Raw genomic sequence first — 23085 nt, 5'->3', positions numbered from 1 at the left:
CAGCTCCTTTAGGTTAGATGGGTTCCACTCGTGTACAGCCATCTTTAGGTCATACCACAGACTTTGACTAGGCCACCGCAAGACGTTAAATGTTTCCCCTGAAACCACTCTAGCGTTCCTTTTCAGTATGCTTTGGGTCATTGTCCTACTGGAAGGTGAACCTCCGCCCAAGCCTCAAATTTCTGGCAAACTGAAACATAGTTTCCTCAAGTATTTCCCTGTATTTAGCTCCATTCATCACTCCTTCTATTTTTACCAGCTTCCCAGTCCCTGCTGATGAAAAACATCTCCACAACATGGTGCTGCCACCACAATGCTTCACTGTGGGGATGGTGTTCTGAGGGTGATCAGAGGTGTTGGGTTTGCGCCAGACATAACGTTTACCTTGATGGCCAAAAAGTTAAATTTGAGTCTCATCCGACCACAGGACCTTCTTCCACATGTTTGGGGAATCTTCCACATGCCTTTAGGCGAACTCCAAATCCAAACGTTTTTTATTATTTTTTGCCTTAAAGGTCCCATGTCATGGCCATTTCTACTGATCATAATTCCATTGTTGAGGTCTACTAGAATAGATTTATATTGTGCAATTTTCCAAACTCACATTGGTTTCTCACAGCATCTCTCTATAGTATGTGTATTCACTCTGTCCTACAAGGCTTGTTGGAGCTCTTGCCCCCCCCTCCCTGTGAGCCCACTGTGCTCTGATTGGTCAGCTCGCCCACTCTGTTCTGATGAGTCCACCACCGTTACAGCGGAACATCTGTGATTATGTGTTACAATGCAAGCCCCCAGGAAGTTCGCCGGAGTCTGATGAGAATATTCGTGCTGGTCAAACGGCGGTACTACACTTCCTTTAGGTTGCTGGGCCCGGAAACACTTTTTCCCATTGAGTTACATTGGGAAAGAGTGGTCTGTAACTCGTTGGATAATTTTTTTTAAACTAAATTAACTACCCAGTATGAACCCTTGTATAGCCCTTATTAAAAACATTCGTTCCTCAAGTTGTAAAAATGTGATAATAACGTTATTCTGAGAATTATTTCCCTCGGCATTATGAACGCGCATCTAACCCACGGGACCAAAGCCATATAATAGAAGAGTGACAACTGTCACTACCCGATCGTGCGGACAGCTATCATACTGAATACATTATTTACTGTGAATGTGTGCAAAAATGTATGGCATATAGCTGTCTAACAGAAGTTAAATTCATTTCTCACTTATTCTGACAATGTACTTAACCCCAAATAAAAGAACCCAATAAAAAGAGTTGTTAAATAATAGTGAATTCACGTTGTAATAACAATAACTCATCTCTCTCGAGTTTTCCTTTTGAGCTTTGCCAAAAGCCACTGTGTCAATGTTGTCCTACTTGGATTGCCGTCCAGCGTTGTCCAATATGGCGGACCATCTCGCACATGCGCACTGCAGATCGGGCAGAGCTGCAGGTTATGTACATTGTCAGAATAAGTGAGAAATGAATTTAACTTCTGTTAGACAGCCATATGCCATACATTTTTGCATACATTCACAGTAAATATGTATTCAGTATGATAGCTGTCTAACAGAAGTTAAATCCCTTTCTCACTTATTCTGACAATGTACTTAACCCCAAATAAAAGAACCCAATAAAAAGAGTTGTTAAATAATGAGTCACGTTGTAATAACAATAACTCATCTCTCTCGAGTTTTCTTTTTGAGCTTTGCTAAAAGCCACTGTGTCAAGTGTCCATCTTGGGTTGCCGTCCGGAGTTGTCCAATATGGCGGACCATCTCGCACATGCGCAGTACCGATCGAACAGGGGGACGGATCGGGTAGTGACCGTGACAACCATAGACATATAAAGAGACACGGTGGAAGCAAGTAGTGGCATATCATTACACTGGCAATTCTACCAATGGAGCAGAGTACAGGCCAATCATTATTGATATAATACAGAGGGCAGCATCCATAGGGCTACATGTGCTTGATGTCACCACCGACATGGGTAGCCCTAACCGAGCCATGTGGAAATCCTTTGGGGTGGACCAAAATAAAACATCGGTGCCACATCCAGCAACACCAGACAGGCAGCTTTATTTCATGCCCGATGTCCCACATCTGGTAAAAATGGAGTAAGAGAGGGACTTGAAAAACCTTGGTGGCTCTCTACTCATGTTGTTACAGTTGTCTTGGTTACAGCTCTCAAGTTTTTTTTTTTTGCCATTTCCACATCTTTAGAAAATATGAAGTAAAAAATTGAAGTGAAATCAACCTCTTCTCTGGAGAACAAACTTTGATTTCTCTGTCTTGTGAGTTTGCAGTCTTGCAGTTTTGCTCCTCCACCTGTAACATCACTGCCCCTCCACCTGCCATACAGTAGGTTACTAACAAGATTACTTATATAATACAGTGATATAATACATGTTTAGTATGCTTACTTATATAAAACAGTAGTATTAAACTTACCTTGTGTTTTCACTCTCACTTAAGTCCCTCTCCCTTTGCCATCAATCCAAAATCAGCTGAGCTGCAACATTATACAGACAGGTAATAATCAACATAATCACAAGGACACAATATGGCTCTGCTAAAAACACTCACTCTTACACGCACCAAAGTTATATTTATCTAATATTTAACTCCCTCCACCCCCGCATACAATCCCGTTTAGAAGCCCCTCTTCTCTAATTCAACAACGTTGGACCAAATAGACATTAAAGGTAGGGTAGTTTCAGAAACCGGCTCGAGATACACTTTTTGTTATATTCCATGGAATGCTCTTAACATCCCGATAGCAATGAATATCTTGAGTGCTTTGACAAAAATCCATAAAAAAATGTCATCTGTGGAACCCGTAATACTGTAAAAAGTACAACCGCCCTGTCTGTCAGCCTTCCATCTCGTGCACGCACAAATGTATCTCGTGCCCTCATTGGGCGTGCCGTCATTGGGCGTGCATTGCATTCAATGTCTCGCCAGCAACAGGCGGCCACTTTCACCATGGCAGAGATAGGTTCAACATCGTCTACTGGTGGTAAAAGAAATAATGTAACGGAGCAAATTAGGAACAAAAACAAAGTGGAAACTAGGAGAATTAAAACCAGAGTCAATATCGGAGTTGCTTTTCAACGATGGCGACTACTGATGGAACACATGGGGGTTATTCCCTATCTTTATTCAAGAGCGTGGTATTTAAATTTGAGAGCATACTTTATGTATTTATTTCCCTCAAACCCTGTCCTCGCACTCAAATAGTGCCTGCTTGCACTTAGATTTGCTCTGCTTCTGCTCAAACGGTACGCTTGCACTCAGATATATTGCTGCTTACAGATTTTTTCTGTGCGCGCTCGAAACCTTTGTGCAACAATCCTGTCAAAATCCCTCAACCAATAGGAGGCCAGGTGTCCTTGCGGGTGCGTTCGCTTGACTTATTACAGCGTCCCGTAAGGGCGGTTACTCTTTGGTTTGTCTTTGGTGCGATGACAGGGTTTGATTGAAGGAAATCAATAAAGTATCATGCTCTCAAATTTAAATACCACGCTCTTGAATAAAGATAGGGAATAACCCCCATACACACCGAGTTGAAATCTGACGCCGTGGTCGCTCTTTTTCTCTTGGACAGGCACAGTTTCACCGCTGCGAGAGTGTGTGTGTGTGTGTGTGTGTGTGAGGAGCTCCACGGATCGGTCCATTTGGGTATGGTCATGTCACTGTGCCCAGGAAGAAAAAGAGAAATCTCCAACGAGGCGTTCTGGGGCAGCATAGACAGGTATTTTCTGTGTTAGAATTTTACTCGCTACAGAGTGTACTTTGAGGGTTTGTGACTCTGCAGACCGTTTACATGCAGAATAACCTTCATAACACACAAGGGGACAGGTAATAACCAGAAAAGCATGACATGGGACCTTTAAGCAATGGCTTCTTTCCGGCGACTCTTCCATAAAGCCCAGCTCTGTGGAGTGTCCGGCTTACTCCTCTCTCTGCTGTGGAGCATACCAGCGCCTGCTGGGTTATCCTCGGGCCTCTTTGTTGCCTCCCTAATCAATACTCTCCTTGCACGGTGTGAGAGTTTTGGTGGGCGGCCCTCTTTTGGCAGGTTTGTTGTCCTGGCATATTTTTTCCATTTTAAAATAATGGATTTAATGGTGCTTCGTGGGATGTTCAAAGTTTGTGAGATTTTTTTATAACCCAACCCTGCTTTCTCATACTTTCCCAAAAAATAGGAACAACTGCAAGGGTGAATACTTTAGCAAGGCACTGTATGATCCAATTTAGCAGCTGCTTAATCCATCCAAAACTGAATGTCATGATACTATTTATGTCTGCCAAACAAAACTATTATTTTTAACCAACTCTTGATTAATAAAACTAACCTTGTCCATGTTTGCAGGCTGCCTTAACCCCAATGCTCTTTAAAAGGTAATCACACATAATCACAGCAACAAGCACGTCAGTACTTAAGCTGGGAACATCAGAGTCAACTCCCTGGTCCTTTATTTTTCTGTGAAATTCATTTCCTCATCCAGGCACTCAATGCAATGCATGTTTCCATCCCTGCATGTTGCTTCTGGTAATTGTAGCTGTCCGTGTGAGCCCACGCACACTGAGTGATATGATACCTGAGAACTAACAAGGAGCATGTTCTTTGACCAAAGAACATTATCATCTACACCCCCGTCAAGGAAGATACTTCATCTGGGTTCAGTGGACATCAGAATAATTCATTTTCTCTTGAACAAAAGGAGGTCTCCTTGAAAACTGCTTTTCAATCTTTAGAAAAATTCAAAAGTGAAGTCATTCTTTGATATAGCCAGTCAATTGGTTGATAGGCAACCATTACATAAATATAAAATAGCAGGAGAAGGAAAAACAAAATTCATGAGTCTTCAAAATTGCCTTTTCGAAAACAAATCTGTACTTTTGCGACAAACTGAAAACTGGATCTGTTTTATTTGATCCCCAAATTGTAAACGGTCCAAATGATGCAAACTCTTCTTTTGCCCAGTTGGTGTGTTTACCCCATCGGCCTGGCAGACAAACAATCACTCTCACAGGCTCAATTTCCCCTCCCCTTCACATTTGTATCCCAGATAATTCATTGCTTTCCACTACTCAAACCTCTTACCCTCAGTTTCATTTTATACCCTGCAGGCGATTCGGAGAGTAAAGCTTCAAATAATAAAAGCCTAGTTCTGCTGTAGATCACATTTGAAACTCCAAACAATTACCACACATTAAGCTGAATCAGCACGAGAAGTATGTCCCTGATTAAGTTATTTTAATTAAGCTCACACATCACTGTCTTGCTTCGAGAAAAAGCGTTTATTCACCTGAGCAGTCATTATCTTGTGTTAAAAGCCCACACACTCTGCCTGAAAAACACATTAAGCTTTTTGCTTTTCGCCACGCATGAATGAGCTTTTTTGTTTCAGTGAGAGTGCATTACGGAGAGTCTTTCTGCACATTAGCATCAAGGGAACGTGGGCCACGGCAACTGAAACACATGATCACAGACATGATGTACGCTGAAAAGACAATTACACAGACTCGTTGGTGGGGGCCCAAAAGGTAAATGCAAGGACGCAGCCACGTTTTCTGCAGACCCGTGGCCTTACCTCAATTCTTCTCAATGATGAGTAAAAACGGATGACTAAACTCTTCAGATCCCTTATTTTGTTTCTCTGCTTTTTTCTTTACGAGAGACAGGAAAGTGGGAGACATGCAGCAAAGAGTTTTGGGTGGATTTGAACCCAGGCATCTTTGGTAAGTAGTCAGAATTGTGTTCTGTCTTTACTAATTGTCAATGTCACTTCTATTATTAAATCAATTGAGGGACTAATTTTGCTCAATTGTTTTATGATATTATTTAAAGTTTTATTGAATTTCTAAGTAACCAACAACAAAAATGTCACAACAAAAACATTTCGGGGAGGCAGGATACAAGATAAACATTGATATACATTATTATAAAGGTGTTTTTGCTATTAAAACATGGCAACAAATACACTCCACATATATATCCACTTACATTTCCTATTGTGCTTTATCCACATCGAATGAATGTCTCTGAAACCACCTGAAAGTAGGTTTAATCTATACTTTATGTACACGTTATTTAATTTATTTCAATAAAATAATAGCTCCAGTTTCTCATTTCCGCAGCATCTACAGACCTTTTTCAAGACACAATGGAAGTCACTATCTACATTACATGTTATTTAGCCGTTGCTTTCCTCCATAACGCGACTTACATACACTTTGATAGACATGCCTACGAGAGCAATTTAAGGTTAGGTATCTTGACCATGGACACTTTGACATGTTGACTGCAGGGGCATGTGACAGAACCACTGCCCTCTGATTGGTAGATGCCTATTTACCCTCTATGCCACAGCCAATAAACTGGTATCTCTCTAAATCTGCATTTGAATAGTGCTATGTGGGCTATGAGTCCTTCAGCTAGTGCAAATAGAAAAATGCACTTATTGGATTATGAAGTGTTATACACCTCTTATAGTCAAGTCAAGTGATACATAATGTTGAATGTGAGGTTATATTGCTTCATTTGAGATGTCATGTCAGATGTTATGATATTGATAGCAAAATCCTCCTGATTTTCACTGAGAGCTCCTCCATCTCATTTCGATTATCCTGTGACATTTGAATATTCACTGTATCAACCTTCCCATTAGCACACACTCTCCCCTTTTCCACTTTGTCATCAAGCTACAAATAACAGCATGTGTTTTTCCGCTGAAATGTATCCTTTTCAGAGAAAGTGAAGTGTATTTTCCATGCTCTATTGGTGCGAAGTGGACCAACTGTGACACTTAGAGCTTGATATTTCTTTAAGCAGAACCTTTTAGCTCCTGGAAATGTGTATATCATATTTGAAAATCACACATATATTACTAAAAGCAGAAAGGAGTTTGTATCTTGTGATTATCAAACAGTGAAATAGGTTTAAATGTGACATCAAAATAGACCATTGCTTTGTCTTTTGACCTTATGAATATTTAAAAACTCATGTTGAGGATGTCGGCTGTCATATGTCTCCTGAGAAAGAGAAAAATCCCCTTATTTTACACAATTGTTCTTCCTTTTTAGAGCGAGAGAGGGCAAAACCAGCACAAAGTCCTAGAATATTAATGCTGCTCGACCTGAAGTGAATCATAATGAAGTCCTGCTGACCATCTCAGAGGAGGACACTGAGAAGCCTGAAGTAAAATGTGTAATTTCTTCTAAAGTATGGTAGGTATGTGTATATATTTCTGTTTTAGTAATTGGTAATGACTGAAACACCGGGATTTGTGTAGGTTAAAAACATTTTGGTAACATTGAGCATGATTTCAGTCCACAACTTAACAAGATATATAACATATATCAAGTTATTTCATCTGGAAGTATTGCTTATTATATATTTTTTAATTGGATTGAAGTGAAATCCACTTAAAGCAGCTTCAATCCAAAAGTAAAAAGTGTGAACAAGTGTGTCCACTACTTGTGTCCACCTGTTGTTTCTAGCAGTCTGAGTGTTTTTCTTTTCTCCCACTTAATCTCCAGATGTTAAGTGATCTGAAAAATAATGTCTCCAAGCAATCTGCGTGGGCTACAGCACTTTACCCTGCTCCTCCGCACTGATTCATCTTACAATTCATAACGTCATAGCAGGGGGCACATCAGCGTTACTGTCCAACCTATTCAGACTGACAGCTCCTGAGGCGGGGTCAGATCAATGCTGAGCAGAGGTCTTACACAGTATATAGTTTCCCTGGTCAGGATAATGCAGAGGAGGATAGATTGAGGTCAAATTGTAATAGTAAATAATCCTGTAAGAGTTTAGGGTTAGGGTTAGCCTTAGGTAAGTAAATATAATATTTTAGTTGAATGGTCCGTCCTCTGCCTGACTAAGAGTCGAAATTGATGTGAGAGTTGTTTCCATGGTAATATTGCAAATGTGCAAATTCACTGTCTTGCCTTTTATTTACAAACCACTTTTCTGCCATCTAGTGGACACATGGTAGACGTGCACAGTAACGGTTTTACACACACAGCTGCCAGAATAAAAAGTAAGAATATACCATTATTCTGAATTCTTTCAAATGATTAACGAAAAAGTATTATATCATATTTTAAGAATCCTTAAGTTAAAATAAACAGATCCTTTCTATTCGTGCAATGGAGCTGTTGTTTGCCATGCAGGGACAGTTTACTTTGTTGTTGTTTCTGTAAACTTTTGAAAAGAAAATAGATTTGACAAACAGAAAATATATATAACACAGTAATATTTTATGAAATATCAGTATGAACATCTAAATAATAAACAAAACCACGTTGTGTTATTTTAGCAACATTACAATGGTTTGTTTAGGCGCTGCAATGGTGCAGGTATTTCATTGGACAATGACGAAGTCGCCGAATATAATTGGTTTACTCACGGTCCCTCTCTGTAAGCATTCCTACTAGAAACACGGTCCCTTAGAAATTGAGGTACCCAACAGATAAGGTTATTAGCTTAATATTAAAAGCCCTTTTTAAGACAATTTACGCCAGTGTGACTGTTGGATTTTTTTCACGAGAAGTAAAGAGGGAATGATACGCTTCTCTTGCTAGCGCTCCTTATCTTTTTGAAGGTAATGTATCAAACTTGTATCCTTGTCATGGCGTGCTAGTAGCCTTGCTAATTGGCTGACATGTTCCTCTCGGGTAACGTTAGCTAGGTGTGACTTGAACTCACAACATTAGAACGATATCTTTAACCTACAATTGGCTGCTGCTCTTATACATACGGAACACTTTCGTTTTAACGGTAACATTTAGTCAGTAGTCAGCCGTCATCGTGTTTTGGAAAATAGCATCTGTAGCCACCGCTAGCTAGCTAATGTTGCTGCACAGCTAATACAGCTGCATGAGTGCAAACAATTAATTAAACGGTATTCAGCTGCTGCTTATGGCAAAGTGCGATGGCTACAGTAAACTACGAACTAATTCATTGCGTCATTTTGTTATGCTTATCAACAATATCACACCATAATGTTTTTAAAAATATTAAATATAATGTCTCTCATTTCTGTTATTAAGGTTCATGCACTGTTGCTGCTAAGACTGTATTCCCATAACGTTTTGTTTACCTACATATCGGCTATGAATTCATTTCCAACACCATAAATCATAAACTAATGTTAATCTAAATGGGCCCAACCCCAACCACTGAAGGGGCATCAATGGGAAACAACTGTTGTAGCTGACTTCAACACCAGTTTGCAAACTATTGTTGTCTCAGTAAGGATTTGGCACACAGGCTACAAAAACATGTCCCCCTGTGTCATGCAGTTAAGAGTTAAAGTGTTAAGTAATATTTGATCTGGGTGCATTTATGTTGTTAGTTTATTTCCGGTATGTAAGTTGATTATTTTGTGTTTCCACAGTTATGTCTTTCCACCAGGATCGGGGGAGTCCCAGGGGGCCCCCATGTCAACAAGGCGCCGCTCAAAACTACCATCCCACCAACATGAGGGCCCCTCCACCACCCCAGCCTCCTGTTCCCCCGTACCACTACGACCCTCAGGCCCCTCCTGGCTCAAGCTACCATGGAAACAGCGGCTACATGCCTCAACACTCTGACTTCATGCAGTATCCTCCACCAGCACAGTCCCACCCCCTTAATTCTCTCAACCAATGCCCGGTGCGCCCACCTTTCCCCAAGCCCCCTCTCCGGCAGGGCTTCCCTGAACCCCCGCCTAACTTTCCCCCTCCTCCCCTCCCCAGCTCCACAGGTGGCCCCACATCAGGGTCTGCTCAGAATGCCTACCACCCTTACATGATGACTCCTGTGCCCCCACCACCATTAGCTCACCAATCCATGCCACCTCCTATAGCTTCTCAATCTATGGGCTACCACCCTCCATACTCCATGAACTACCCTCCCCATCCTCCTCACCCCCCTTTCCCTCCTCCTGCATTTAGCCCCGGCTACAATCAGAGCCCCAATTCATTCAAACCAGAGCAAAGCTTCAGGCAGGGGCAGCAGTACAAGTATGAGAAGCCCATGGACAACAGGAGGTCTCCAGAGAGAGGGTATCGCCAGGAGGAGCACAGGCAGAAGGGCTTCGGCTACCATGGTGACAGGCCTAAAATGGAATTCCCTGCAGAGAGGAAGGAGCGCGTGAGGAGTCCAGACAGGCGCGGCAGGCCGGAGGGGGGGCGGCACAGGCCTGAGTACGACAGAGGGCACGCCTCGCCCGCACACAGGGGCAGGGATCGCAGCAGGTACTTGCATAGCAGTAGCTCTCCTATGGGATCAATGTGTGAAATGATTTGATCTCACAGCCATGTGTGTGTTTGTTCTCAGGGAGAGGTACCGTTACAGAGAGAGTCGGAGGTCCCAGTCGCCTGACCGGCACAGGAAGAGGCCTAGAAGGTACACACGCTGTCCATTAAAAACTGAATTACACATTTCCACCAAAACTCTGCTTACTGCTGAGTAAAAGTTTACATCTTTTAAATATCTTTCCCCTTGTGTAACTTTAGCTATTAAATCAATCAGAAACTAGTAGTGATTTGAATTCCGCATATACAATCAGTTTTGTTGCTTTCACCTTGTCTCACATTCATCAGAATCAGCATTCCTTTATTATTCCAAAAGCGTGGAAATTAACAGTGCTACGGCAAACGTGGCATGGAAGGTTACAAAAAATGGCAGGCAATAATAACAAATAAAATAAATGGTAATAAAATATGAATAAAGAAAAATAAGTACACAACCATGGCTAAATAATTAGTAGCAGCAATGTAAGTATAAGTAAGTGACATAGATAGCATATTATTAGTATTGCAACCTTAAAATAAAAAATTCTGGGACATTTTAAAGTTGTTTTTTTACAAAAAGTGATTTTAGTACAATTGCACATTGTGGGTTTATTTCACAAGCTCTCAGCAGTCTGTACTTGGTATTCATTTAGCAATTACAGCTGCCTCAAGAGTCCCCTAAACTTGTTGGTCCTTTGGTCACATGATAACCAGTGTTCATAACCTCCTCCTGGCTGATTGCAATAATTGTTTTTCTTTGAACTTATCTGTGCTTTGTAGTCGTTCCACGAGCAGAGACCGTAAGCGCGGTCGCTGGGAAGACGAGCGGGACAGAAGGTCAGAGAGCTCGTCCGGCCCGAGCAGAGAGCGCAGCTACTCGTCTGTCAGGAGCCGAGAATCCGAGGAGACGTTCGCTGACAGGGAGCGCGAGCGAGAGAAGGAGCGGGACAGAGACAGAGAGAGAGAGAAGGAGAAGGAGAAGGAGAAAGAGAAGGGAGAGGACGAGAAAGTAGAAGACGCGCAGCTGAAACCTGCCTGGATCCGCTGCACACACGCTGAGAACTACTACTCCAATGACCCCATGGACCAAGTGGTACTGTTGGCATTTAAGTCTTAATTAATGATCCTATGCCCTGTGCTTAGTATCTAATTGTTTTTTTAAACGGTGTTTATGCCCTTAGGCAGGAATTTTCAAAAGCCATAGAAACGTTCTTGCCTGCAGGTTAAACCGGAGAATAACTAACTTTCATTTGTTTCCCATTAAAACTGATCTTTATCCACATGACTGGAAAAAGTAATCCTCACGAATCTTCAGTCTGCAATTTTACTATTTTATTTTTGAAGGTGGTGTTGAAGATTTGAATTGGCTGTTCTCAGACACGGTATCATTTTCAGCCGTTCAGTTAATATCCAGTGCACAAAAGACGGCTCAGTCATCATTTGCAAATCACCACCTTCATTCTGAAACGCTTTTCTTCACGTCTTTGGATCTGTGGGATAGTGCCGACTCCTTTCTCTTCTCTAAGACTCTGACCTTTAGCAGGAGTCTCTGGGTGCTTGCTTCATGCTGTCATCAGTTTCTTTTTATTTGCCACAAATTACACCTTCTGCCCAAGAGTCCTGACCTGTCTTTCAATAAAACCAGAGTGAAAGTAAATGTCTTTTCTGCGCTGACAGAGAGGACACTGCCTGTGGGAGTTACTGTAGATTAGCCAAGAGGGTTTTGAATCAGATTTAAGGTTCAGCAAAATGAGGGCAGATCACAGCAGCAGATGAAATGTAACTTTATTTGGTAAAATCATTGTCTAGGAAATCTTTTCTGTGGGGTATATATTTGAAACATATTACTTAGCCTGCAAAATCAATCATTATTACTCACAAACACACAGGATGGAATTACTTCATATTACTAACCTTTGTCCCATCGAAAAGTGTAATCCAGTAAAGAGAGACTCTTGGTGTGCACAAAATAAAGAAAGCCATGTTTTAAAAAAGCTGGGCTGCAGTCGAATTGTCAGTTTCTCTCAGGAACCTTCCTAACGCAGTGAAATGACCCGGAAGTACTTCAGTGGCAGCCATGAAAAGAGCCGTTCGAATTCTCTAGATCAGTGGTTCCCAACCTGGGGGGAAAGATCGCAGGGGGGGGCGCCAGGCCTCAGATGATTTGAGGCCAAATATCATATTTAGACTTTTTTTAATTTTAATTTAATTTTACATATAATTGTAACGCAATACATGATCTTTCTTTAATATAAATATAAATGTTTCTTCTGCCCGTAAAGTGTCCAAATCAGGCTTTTCTGGATAAGCGCATTTTTAAAACATAGTCATTGTCCATGCCGGTTTCACAGTTTCACAGTTGCTCCAATCAGATCGGTCTCCTCCATTTGGTAGATTATTTACGACTTTTGAATCCACACAAACACATCGGCAAAATGCGGCTTACTTTCAGCATGTGTTTGAAACAGTTTAATCCCTTTGTGAATTGTTTCCACTTCCGCGCCGTCCTTTCATTTCTTCATACAGCGGGAATCCAAATGAATTAATCCTGAGTCCAATAACCATCAAAGTCACTCCAACAGTGCTCCTTAATTACGCTTTCATCCTCCTTTAACAAAATACTTCACATTCACCCAGTTTGTGACAGTAGTTGTAGCATTTTTAGCTACATTTGTAGCAACTTCCCACAGGAGTCATTTGGTTGTCTCTTGGGAAAGAAGGTTGGGAACCCCTTCTCTAGATGATAGGAACGAGGTTTGAAACTTCCTTTATAACCTCCTTTAGCTTAGGAACCACTGGACCTTCCTTTATGAAAGGAGAGGAGAAAATGCTGCCCCACCACGCCTTTCGGCCGCAGCATTATGACCGAGAAATGATATCATGAAAGTTACGGTGCTTATTAAGCTTTTTAAAACGTATGTGGTAAGTTGCAAAGTGTTTTGTTTTGAACGTTCATCAGTATTATAATCAAAAAGAGAAATATGAACGTTAGTTTTTACTGAAATGATCAAATAAAGTCAACATTTCACTGAGCTGTGTGGGGTTTGTTCAACTTTTTAAAAGATGTTTAATGGTGATAAACACAGTGATAGATGTTAAGGACTAACGTTTATAATAAATACATTTGTATTTATTTTAAGATCTTTTCATACAATCATACGTATTGGGATCATTTGTATTAATGTGGACCGGAGGGAGAGGGTGACGACGAGCATAAGTTTCACTTTCCTTTTTTATTTAAATTACATCCTCATTCATGAAGAATATGTTTCTCTGTTGTCCCCGTTCATAAAGCAACAGCATCAGAGCGCGGTGCAGAGTCTCTAGATGCGTCCGCCGTTCTTATTAAAGGTCCCATGTCATGGCCATTTCTACTGATCATAATTCCATTGCTGAGGTCGACTAGAATAGATTTACATTGTTCAATGTCCCAAAATCACATTGGTTTCTCACAGCATCTCTGAATAGTATGTGTATTCACTCTCTGTCCTACACGTGAGTGTGTGGCGAACTGTGAGTGGAGATCCACGGAGGCGCGGCTGAGAAAAGATAAGGCTGAGTGAGTGTATGCCGGCGAAACTCCGCGGCTGAGAAAAGATAAGGGTGAGTGTGTGTGTGTGTGTGTGTGTGTGTGTGTGTGTGTGTGTGTGTGTGAGGAGATCCACGGATCCATTTGGACCAGGATATGGGCACGTCACTGGACTCAGGAAGACAAAATGGAAAAAGAGAAATGTCCAACGAGGCGTTCTGGGGCAGCAGAGACAGGTCTTTTCTGTGTTAGAGTTTTACTCGCTACAGGGTGCACTTTGAGGGTTTGTGACTCTGCAGACCGTTTACATGCAGAAAAACCTACATAACAAACAAGGGGATGGGTAATAACTGGAAAAGCATGACATGGGACCTTTAAGCATCCATGTAGTCCGCTCACTCCGCTGTATGGAAAACTAGTTTCCCCACAGCAGCAGACGCACATTCTTGACGTCCGCTGGCGCATCATAAACACGTCGGATAGTGAAAGTGCAGTCGGATTCTCAAAGCACCGCAGTCTCTTCTCCTAAATCCTTTTGATTTCTCCTATCCACTATCCCTTAACCCCGTGACGTTTCACACGGAGGTCAAGGAATAGACGATAGTATTTTTGGACTATTCGACTGCAGCCCCAGACTGAGGTAGCTTTTAGGTTCATTTGCTTTATGTAACAATTAAAAACAATGAACAAATGTATTTATTTTATTTGCACGTGTTCAGGGGGACTCCACTGTGGTGGGCACCAGTAAGCTGCGGGATCTGTACGAGCGCTTCGAGGAGGAGCTGGGGAAGAGGCAGGAGAGGGCGAAGGCTGTCCGGCCCATGTGGGACCCCCCCAAGACCAAGCTGGACGAAGACCCAGGTGGACAGACCTGCAAAACTAGTTGGGTACAATTTGTGATAAGTATAAATGTACATTATAATCCAAGTGGTAATGTAATTTCTATGTATTTAAGACAAAAAAAGCACATTATCAACAGGTTGTTTTAACAATGCTGGACTTTAAAAAAAGGAGAAGAAATTAGACAATAACCAAATTATATATTAGCTTAATCTAAATAACTGTGCTTTGCATTTTCAAGTCTTTCATTAATTGAGCTATGCTAATGTTATAGGGATAAGGATATTTTATTGTCATTCCAGAACAAAAAGAGGTCCTCAGGTCCTATTAAATGTAAAAATACAAATAAACCAAGAAGAGAGGCACACAACAAAACACCATGAAGAATAATAATGGCTGGCTAGCTCGCTAAAACAACGAACAGATGTGATTAGCAGGAGGACTGGATTATATCAAACCTATTTTGGAAAGCGAAAATGACGGGGTCATTGATGATAATGCTTTAAAAGTGATCAGTGGTAAGTTGAGCTCTAATTCTGCACTGTGCAAAGAAAGTTAGGAAGCAATAGCAGTCATCGATGTATTCCTAAAGCTGTCCTTCTCCTGTAGGCATGTATGTTCAGGGTAAGTGGAAAACAACAATGCGCAAACAGTTAACACATCTGTTGGCAATCTTTTGTAATTGATATGCACAAAAGCGCGCCGTCTCCTCGGCAGTGCATTAGGCTGAGGCAGAGATTAAGTTCAGCGTTTATGATGTTATCTGCGGGGCTGTCAGCCTGATCCGTCTCTCTCAGAGCTGCAATAATAGAAACGTTGCTCCGGAAGATCTCCTTTGCTAAACACCATGCTCGGGGCGCTGACTTCACAATCGAGTGCTCGAGTCAAAATGCTGATAAGGATTGAAGACTGCTTAGCTAGGGAGCACAAACTATTCCAATGAATAGTGATTATAAATCTTATTTTTGTTATTTTTTTAGGAGAGAAATCTAGAAAGCATGATTTCCAGATGTCAGCATTGGGCAAATGTGCTACTGAATCTCATACAAGTCTGCATGTCGCTTGTAAGGAGTAATTATAATAAAGTGGAATCTTCTACCAATGAATCCAACACAGTGATTGGTTAATCACTCGAAGCGACATATGTGGAACATTCAAGTTATTTAATGATAATAAGTAATTATTTCTCACTATAGGTGTTTATATGGGGCTCATCTAAATGACTGTATGTTAATGGTGTAATATCTTCCCTAGTTACACACGTATTATGATTGAACTTGCTTTGTGTGGATAATTATTCCTCTAAGAGTCAGCAAAGTGCACCATTTGAAAAACATTTTTGACAGATTGCTTTACGGAGATTTTATGTTTAATACTTTCTGAGGGCACAGCTGAGCCGGGGAGCTTAAACAGTGAGCTCGCCGCGGCTCATCGTATTATGTATCCGCTGTCAGCCCTGTGACGTTGCAGCGATTTAAAGCCCCTTTTGCACTTTGCTTGCAGAAGACAGCAGCAGTGAGTCAGACTGCGAGTCAGACGGGGAGGGAAGCACCTGCTCCAGCAGCTCTGACTCAGATGTTTTTGATGTCATCGCTGAGATCAAGAGGAAAAAGGCTCACCCTGACCGGCTGCACGACGAGCTGTGGTACAACGACCCCGGCCAGGTCGGTCGCACCCTCTGGCACTTACCGTTCATATTCTACTTTCATTTCCATTCTTCTGTAATCCAATACAGGTCTCACAAAGTATTAAAGGTGGAGAACAGGACAGGATCATTGATGTTAGATTCAGTTTGCTGACAAAATGGATCTTCACTACATTCTGAGTAGCGTTATCATTAAAATGGATATGCCTTTAGGTCTTTGAACCCTGCCTTTGTTCTTCACATCAAACATACATGAGCTTTCACACAGTGAACGGATAACGGTAGATGGCAGAAGATAATAACAGTAATCCGAATAAACATGGCTTTGGAACATCTAATACTGCCTCGACTTGAAGCAGCTGCTCTGCCACAGTCAACACAACACAAATAAATGAACAACACACTTCACAAAATAGAAAAAACGTTCTTTCCCAAAAGCAAACAACAGCAAACAAAACTTTGATTTTATCATCAAATGCAACATGTGTGCCGTCGTTTAAATATATCACATAATGGAAGGATGCACTTATTTCCTTGTAAAAGCAATTTGGCTGCCAGTCAATCTGTACCCTAGATACTGCACAATTAACGAAATAGCAATATTGACTCGTACCATATTAAAACCCCAGGGAGCACAATATTTGTTAAAGGCGAAATGTTTATTTTTGAATATAATATTGTAGAGCTGCAGAGATAACCCCAGCCTACAAATGGTATTTTACACATTCAAATAAAAACACATTTGTTTGGTTTAGTTAAAAATCCAACCATAATCATATTTCTTTTCTTGAGTCATAATAATCCCAACTTTTTTCAAATTGTACAGCCACATGAAGCAAAATCGTATATAAAAAAAGATAATTGAATATTTAGTTCTCCCTTTTTAAAGAATGAATGTCAAACTGTTGTTTAGGTGTTGGTAATTGCACAATATATGACACAGGCTAATGTTAAACTCCAGTGGAGAAATGAATGTGAAACGTTTAGAGCTGGACAGTGACCTGCAGACCTGCTGTTATACATGGCAAGTAGCCGGAGCGCTTGTGTCTGATTTACGTATTTTCTCCCTGTCCAGATGAATGATGGTCCCCTGTGTAAGTGCAGTGCCAAGGCCAGACGTACAGGGATCCGCCACAGCATCTACCCGGGGGAGGAGGTATGACACGCCGTGAATAAATCCCCTTTCATAACCTTGAAGTGGTGCCACAGAGGGCCAAGGACATTATTCTAGTCATTTTAAATGTATTCTCTGTACATTGACCATTTTCCATTGCATTTAAAGGGACAGTAAGTGGGATTTCATCATCCCAAAGAACCAAATGATGATATTACATGTACATCAGTGTGAGAACTCGACAGGGGAGTTGATCTATACCAATGGCTCATCGATTTATTTGCCAGCCGCTGAAATTTCTCGCTTTGCTCGGTTTATGAACCAAAACTCCCACATAGACCCAACTTCAAATGAACAATCTAACACGTTCAAGCAAAGAAAAAACAACTGCAAATGTCAAAGCTATTTTATGTTCCCTGTATTTATCATAGGTGTGATATAACGCCTTTTTTTTTTACATTTAAAGCAAAACACTAAGGCTAAAACATGCACGTTTCTATTTTGGACTCCTTTAAGACACAGGAAAAATAAAATGACAAAATACACATTAAGAATTGTATTTGACTACACTTTGCCTATTTAATGACATGAAAAGTTATGTATGTTATCAACTAGGGAAGATTTATAGACACAACGTGTTTCCCTATTCACTTATATTGTCAAGCTATACAGTATGTATGTAGGAATCTTGCAATACATATTTTTTAAAGCTTGTTTTCTAAAATGAGTTTTCATTCCTTATACTTAAAGCTAGAAATCTCCAATCTAGCAGAACTTTCATCCACCAAACCTTCCAGTCCAATTTCTATCTGTATTCCGAAGGTTTCTATGGAGGGTTTTGTTCATATATCATTCATAGCCTGATTTATAGAACATTTTTATTGCAAAAAACATGGCGAAAATAGATTTTCGAGAATATTTTCTGACTTATGTAATAAGGCAAAGAGATATACAAAATTCTCTCTGTAAAAACACTTCTTCTCCAATACTTCGACAAATGGGAAGTAATTTTGAACCAGGTTCAATCCAATGTTTCCATAAATTCCCATTCAACTTCACAAACTTGTAAAACATCATATTTTACATGAGTAATCAAGTGTTGTGTACTGTTTTCTATTACTGTGGATGTAGAGCATAAAAACAGTTCAAATGTTTCCCTAATCAACTGTAGTATCTTCCATTAAGGTGGATATATATATTTTTTTTTACTTAATAAATGCATTATCCTTTATTTGTCTAGAAGTATTTTTCATGGAGGTATTAACATAACCTTCAGAGAAATGCTTGTTAATGTTCAATATAGCAGATTTATTTTCACCGGCAACTTTAACAGGCGTAGCTTGAAGGTCATTTAATAACTTAAAGTACGTGGTGGGGTGTAAAAAAGAACAGAGCTCGCCCCCTTGTTCGTCCATTAGCTGACTAATTACTTGTTACGGACTTGGCTGACCGGGGCATCGTTAGTCAATTAATTTGTTTTTATGGGTTCATGCAGTGTATTGGAAATGTGACTGTGTTCATTAAGAGCATGTCAATGATTTGTACTTATATACAGTGGGGCAAAAAAGTATTTAGTCAGCCACCAATTGTGCAAGTTCTCCCACTTAAAAAGATGAGAGGCCTGTAATTTTCATCCTAGGTATACCTCAACTATAAGAGACAAAATGAGAAAGAAAAATCCAGAAAATCACATCTGATTTTTAAAGAATTTATTTGCAAATTATGGTGGAAAATAAGTATTTGGTCAATAACAAAAGTTAATCTCAATACTTTGTTATATACCCTTTGTTGGCAATGACAGAGGTCAAACGATTTCTGTTAGTCTTCACAAGGTTTTCACTGTTGCTGGTATTTTGGCCATTCCTCCATGCAGATCTCCTCTAGAGCAGTGATGTGGCCCCATTCATTCTTTCCTTTACACGGATCAGTCGTCCTGGTCCCTTTGCAGAAAACAGCTCCAAAGCATGATGTTTCCACTCCCATGTTTCACAGTAGGTACGGTGTTCTTTGGATGCAACTCAGCATTCTTTCTCCTCCAAACACGTCTAGTTGAGTTTTTACCAAAAAGTTCTATTTTGGTTTCATCTGATCATATGACATTCTCCCAATCCTCTTCTGGATCATCTAAATGCTCTCTAGCAAACTTCAGACGGGCCTGGACCAGGGTTTCCGATAGCCGGTAATTACCGGTTTTTAGCTGGTAAAATTTATTAAAAACCGGTAAATTCAAAACCTGCCTGTCAAAATGTCTGGTAATAATTAGGGAGGCTCCGATCGATCGGCCGCCGGTCATAATCAGCCGATATTCACTCTTAATAGTTTGATCGGTGCTCTCTATAAAGGCCGATCAGGAGAGCTGGATCTGATCGATATGGACATAAACGCGAGTGAAGTGTAACCGGACGAGAGAGAGAGAGATCAGATCAGCTGCTGAGTCTGCACGCAGCTCTGCATAATCACCTGAAGCCCCGCCCTCTGTTTAGCGAGCTGCAGGAGCTGCATGAGAAACTGACGGGCTGTCAGGAGAGAGAGGGAGGGAGAGGGGAAAAGAGAGGATCCGTTTCTCCCGTGTTATTATTCAAATGTAATGTAAACTTTTGAATAATGTACGTTATCTACTACAAGTAGTTTGTTTGAATGTAATAATTATGTTGTTTGTGGAATCATTTATTGAAAAATGAATCTGAATTTTTCGATCTGTTACGATTATAAACTGAAGCAATATAAAAATGAGCCCCGTGAACTGAGTTTTAAACTGAAGCATATCTGCTCATAGTCCGATAATTACATGCTAACGGAAACTCTGCTACACAACTCTTATTATTATTGAAATATGACCGGTAAGTTTCAAATTAGTCCGGTAAAATAAATTCTGCCCGGACATTTGACCGGCGAGGAAAAATCCTAGCGGAAACCCTGGCCTGGACATGTACTGGCTTAAGCAGGGGGACACGTCTGGCACTGCAGGATTTGAGTCCCTGGCGGCGTAGTGTGTTACTGATGGTAGCCTTTGTTACTTTGGTCCCAGCTCTCTGCAGGTCATTGACTAGGTCCCCCCGTGTGGTTCTGGGATTTTTGCTCACCGTTCTTGTGATAATTTTGACCCCACGGGTTGAGATCTTGCGTGGAGCCCCAGATCGAGGGAGATTATCAGTGGTCTTGTATGTCTAACATTTTCTAATAATTGCTCCCACGGTTGATTTCTTCACACCAAGCTGCTTACCTATTGCAGATGCAGTCTTCCCAGCCTGGTGCAGGTCTACCATTTTGTTTCTGGTGTCCTTTGACAGCTCTTTGGTCTTGGCCATAGTGGAGTTTGGAGTGTGACTGTTTGAGGTTGTGGACAGGTGTCTTTTATACTGATAACGAGTTCAAACAGGTGCCATTAATACAGTTAACGAGTGGAGGACAGGGGAGGCTCTTAAAGAAGAAGTTACAGGTCTGTGAGAGCCAGAAATCTTGTTTGTTTGTAGGTGACCAAATACTTATTTTACCGAGGAATTTACCAATTAATTCATTAACAATCCTACAATGTGATTTCCTGGATTATTTCCCCCCATTCTGTCTCTCATAGTTGAAGTGTACCTAGGATGAAAATTACAGGCCTCTCATCTTTTTAAGTGGGAGAACTTGCACAATTGGTGGCTGGCTAAATACTTTTTTGCCCCACTGTATATGAGTTAGATCTATGTTAACACAATTAGTATTTGGTCTGTTGTGATGTTTTAATGCTAGAAACATACTTTAATTAAATATGTTAAGTTACAACCTTCCATCCCGGACGAGCCCCCACTAGTTACAACCTTCCAAAAGCTGGAACAAACAGGGAGGCCACACAGAGTTAAATGCCAAATATATGTTTATTTAACAGGTTATAGAAGACCTCTGATGAATAATGTATGTAAGAATTAGACTGTCAGTAGTGTGAGCAGTGTGTGGGTGTGTGGAAGGGTGTTGTAGCATGTTGGAGGGTGCATCAAACCTAGCACAGGCTGTAGGCTGAGGTTGCTGCAGCATGCCAGGATCTGAATCAGAGAGTGATCCTTGCAGCTGGGCAACCTTTATACCTTCTTGTGGCTCCGCCTCTAGATGGGCGGGCACAAACAGGACGACACTCCCAGTACCTGCCAGAGGACAGCACGGCAGGGAGCACAGCCAGGCAGAAGGGGGGAGGGGTCGTCACAGTTATTCAGGGTTCGTACGGTCATTGAAAACCTGGAAAAGTCATGGAAAATGCAAATTCCAGGCCCTGGAAAAGTTATGGAACACAATATTTTTCCCAAAGTTTTGGAAAAGTCATGGAAATGTAACTAAAGTTGCGTCAAATATAATTTACATTTAATCTAATCGCTGAAATAATCTTCGGTCGCGAGCTATTATGTGCCATAATGACGCGCATGGTGTTATTTTTTAATATATGAAGTGCGAGCTGTGTGCTCGAGTCTTCCTGCCTGGCACCGCTGGTGAACAGCTGTTCGAACGGGCCGTTCAGGTGTTCAGAGCAGAGCGGCAGAGCGTGATGTGAACTGGAAAGTTCACATCGCAATATCATTTAAGGAATCGTTGAGCTAGCTAGCCAGCTAGCATACATTGTCACTATCTGCTAACGTTAGCTTTAGCCTTCATTTTCGAATAGTTTTTTTCATAGGCTATAAACAGAGGTGGTATAAGTATAGATCTTGTACTTGATTAAAAGTAGAAGTACTCAGATCGTGTACTTTAGTAGAAGTAGGCTACTCAGATCTTATACTTGATTAAAAGTAGAAGTACCAGAGTGTAGGAATACTCTGTTTCAGTAAAAGTCCTGCATTCAAAAAGTAGAAAAGTATTCTCATCAAAATAGTAGTCGTTGTGCAGATTGGTCCATTTCAGAATAATATATATGATATGTTTTATAATGATTGATCATGAAAGTGTTCTCAAAGCTGGTGAAGGTGCAGCTAGTCTGAATGACTTTGTATACTGCAGGGGAGCTTGTGGATTTACTCCAGGTGGAACTAAAGTCTGATTTAACACTTGATTATATTTCACATCATTCATCCACATCTGTGAAGTAACTAAAGGTATTAAATACATGTAGTGGAGGAGAAGTACACCATGTACCTCTGAACTGTAGTGGAGTCGAAGTACACCATGTACCTCTGAACTGTAGAGAGTAGAAGTACACCATGTACCTCTGAACTGTAGTGGAGTCGAAGTACACCATGTACCTCTGAACTGTAGTGGAGTCGAAGTACACCATGTACCTCTGAACTGTAGTGGAGTCGAAGTACACCATGTACCTCTGAACTGTAGTGAGTAGAAGTACACCATGTACCGCTGAACTGTAGTGGAGTCGAAGTACACCATGTACCTCTGAACTGTAGTGAGTAGATGTACACCATGTACCTCTGAACTGTAGTGAGTAGAAGTACACCATGTACCTCTGAACTGTAGTGGAGTAGAAGTACACCATGTACCTCTGAACTGTAGTGAGTAGAAGTACACCATGTACCTCTGAACTGTAGTGGAGTCGAAGTACACCATGTACCTCTGAACTGTAGTGGAGTCGAAGTACACCATGTACCTCTGAACTGTAGTGAGTAGAAGTACACCATGTACCTCTGAACTGTAATGGAGTAGAAGTACAAAGTAGCAAAACATTAAAATACTTAATAAAGTAC

The 23085-nt window shown here is 41.0% G+C and overlaps 1 protein-coding gene across 1 annotated transcript in view; it reads left to right on the top strand.

The window, feature by feature from the left end:
• Positions 1–8444: 8444 nt before the first annotated feature.
• drosha (drosha ribonuclease III) overlaps positions 8445–23085 on the top strand; it is an 85385-nt gene continuing 70744 nt past the window's right edge. The window contains exons 1-7 of the mRNA XM_034108601.1: positions 8445–8619; positions 9415–10255; positions 10338–10406; positions 11075–11387; positions 14543–14705; positions 16167–16327; positions 17384–17464. Of these exons, the coding sequence (XP_033964492.1) occupies positions 9417–10255; positions 10338–10406; positions 11075–11387; positions 14543–14705; positions 16167–16327; positions 17384–17464 (1626 nt within the window). The 5' untranslated portion in view covers positions 8445–8619; positions 9415–9416. The remainder of the gene's footprint in view (positions 8620–9414; positions 10256–10337; positions 10407–11074; positions 11388–14542; positions 14706–16166; positions 16328–17383; positions 17465–23085) is intronic.

Source organism: Pseudochaenichthys georgianus, chromosome 20, assembly GCF_902827115.2.
Source record: "Pseudochaenichthys georgianus chromosome 20, fPseGeo1.2, whole genome shotgun sequence".
Classification (NCBI taxonomy): domain Eukaryota; kingdom Metazoa; phylum Chordata; class Actinopteri; order Perciformes; family Channichthyidae; genus Pseudochaenichthys; species Pseudochaenichthys georgianus.
Note: the sequence above shows the minus strand (reverse complement) of the source record. Positions and strands in the feature narration are given on the sequence as shown.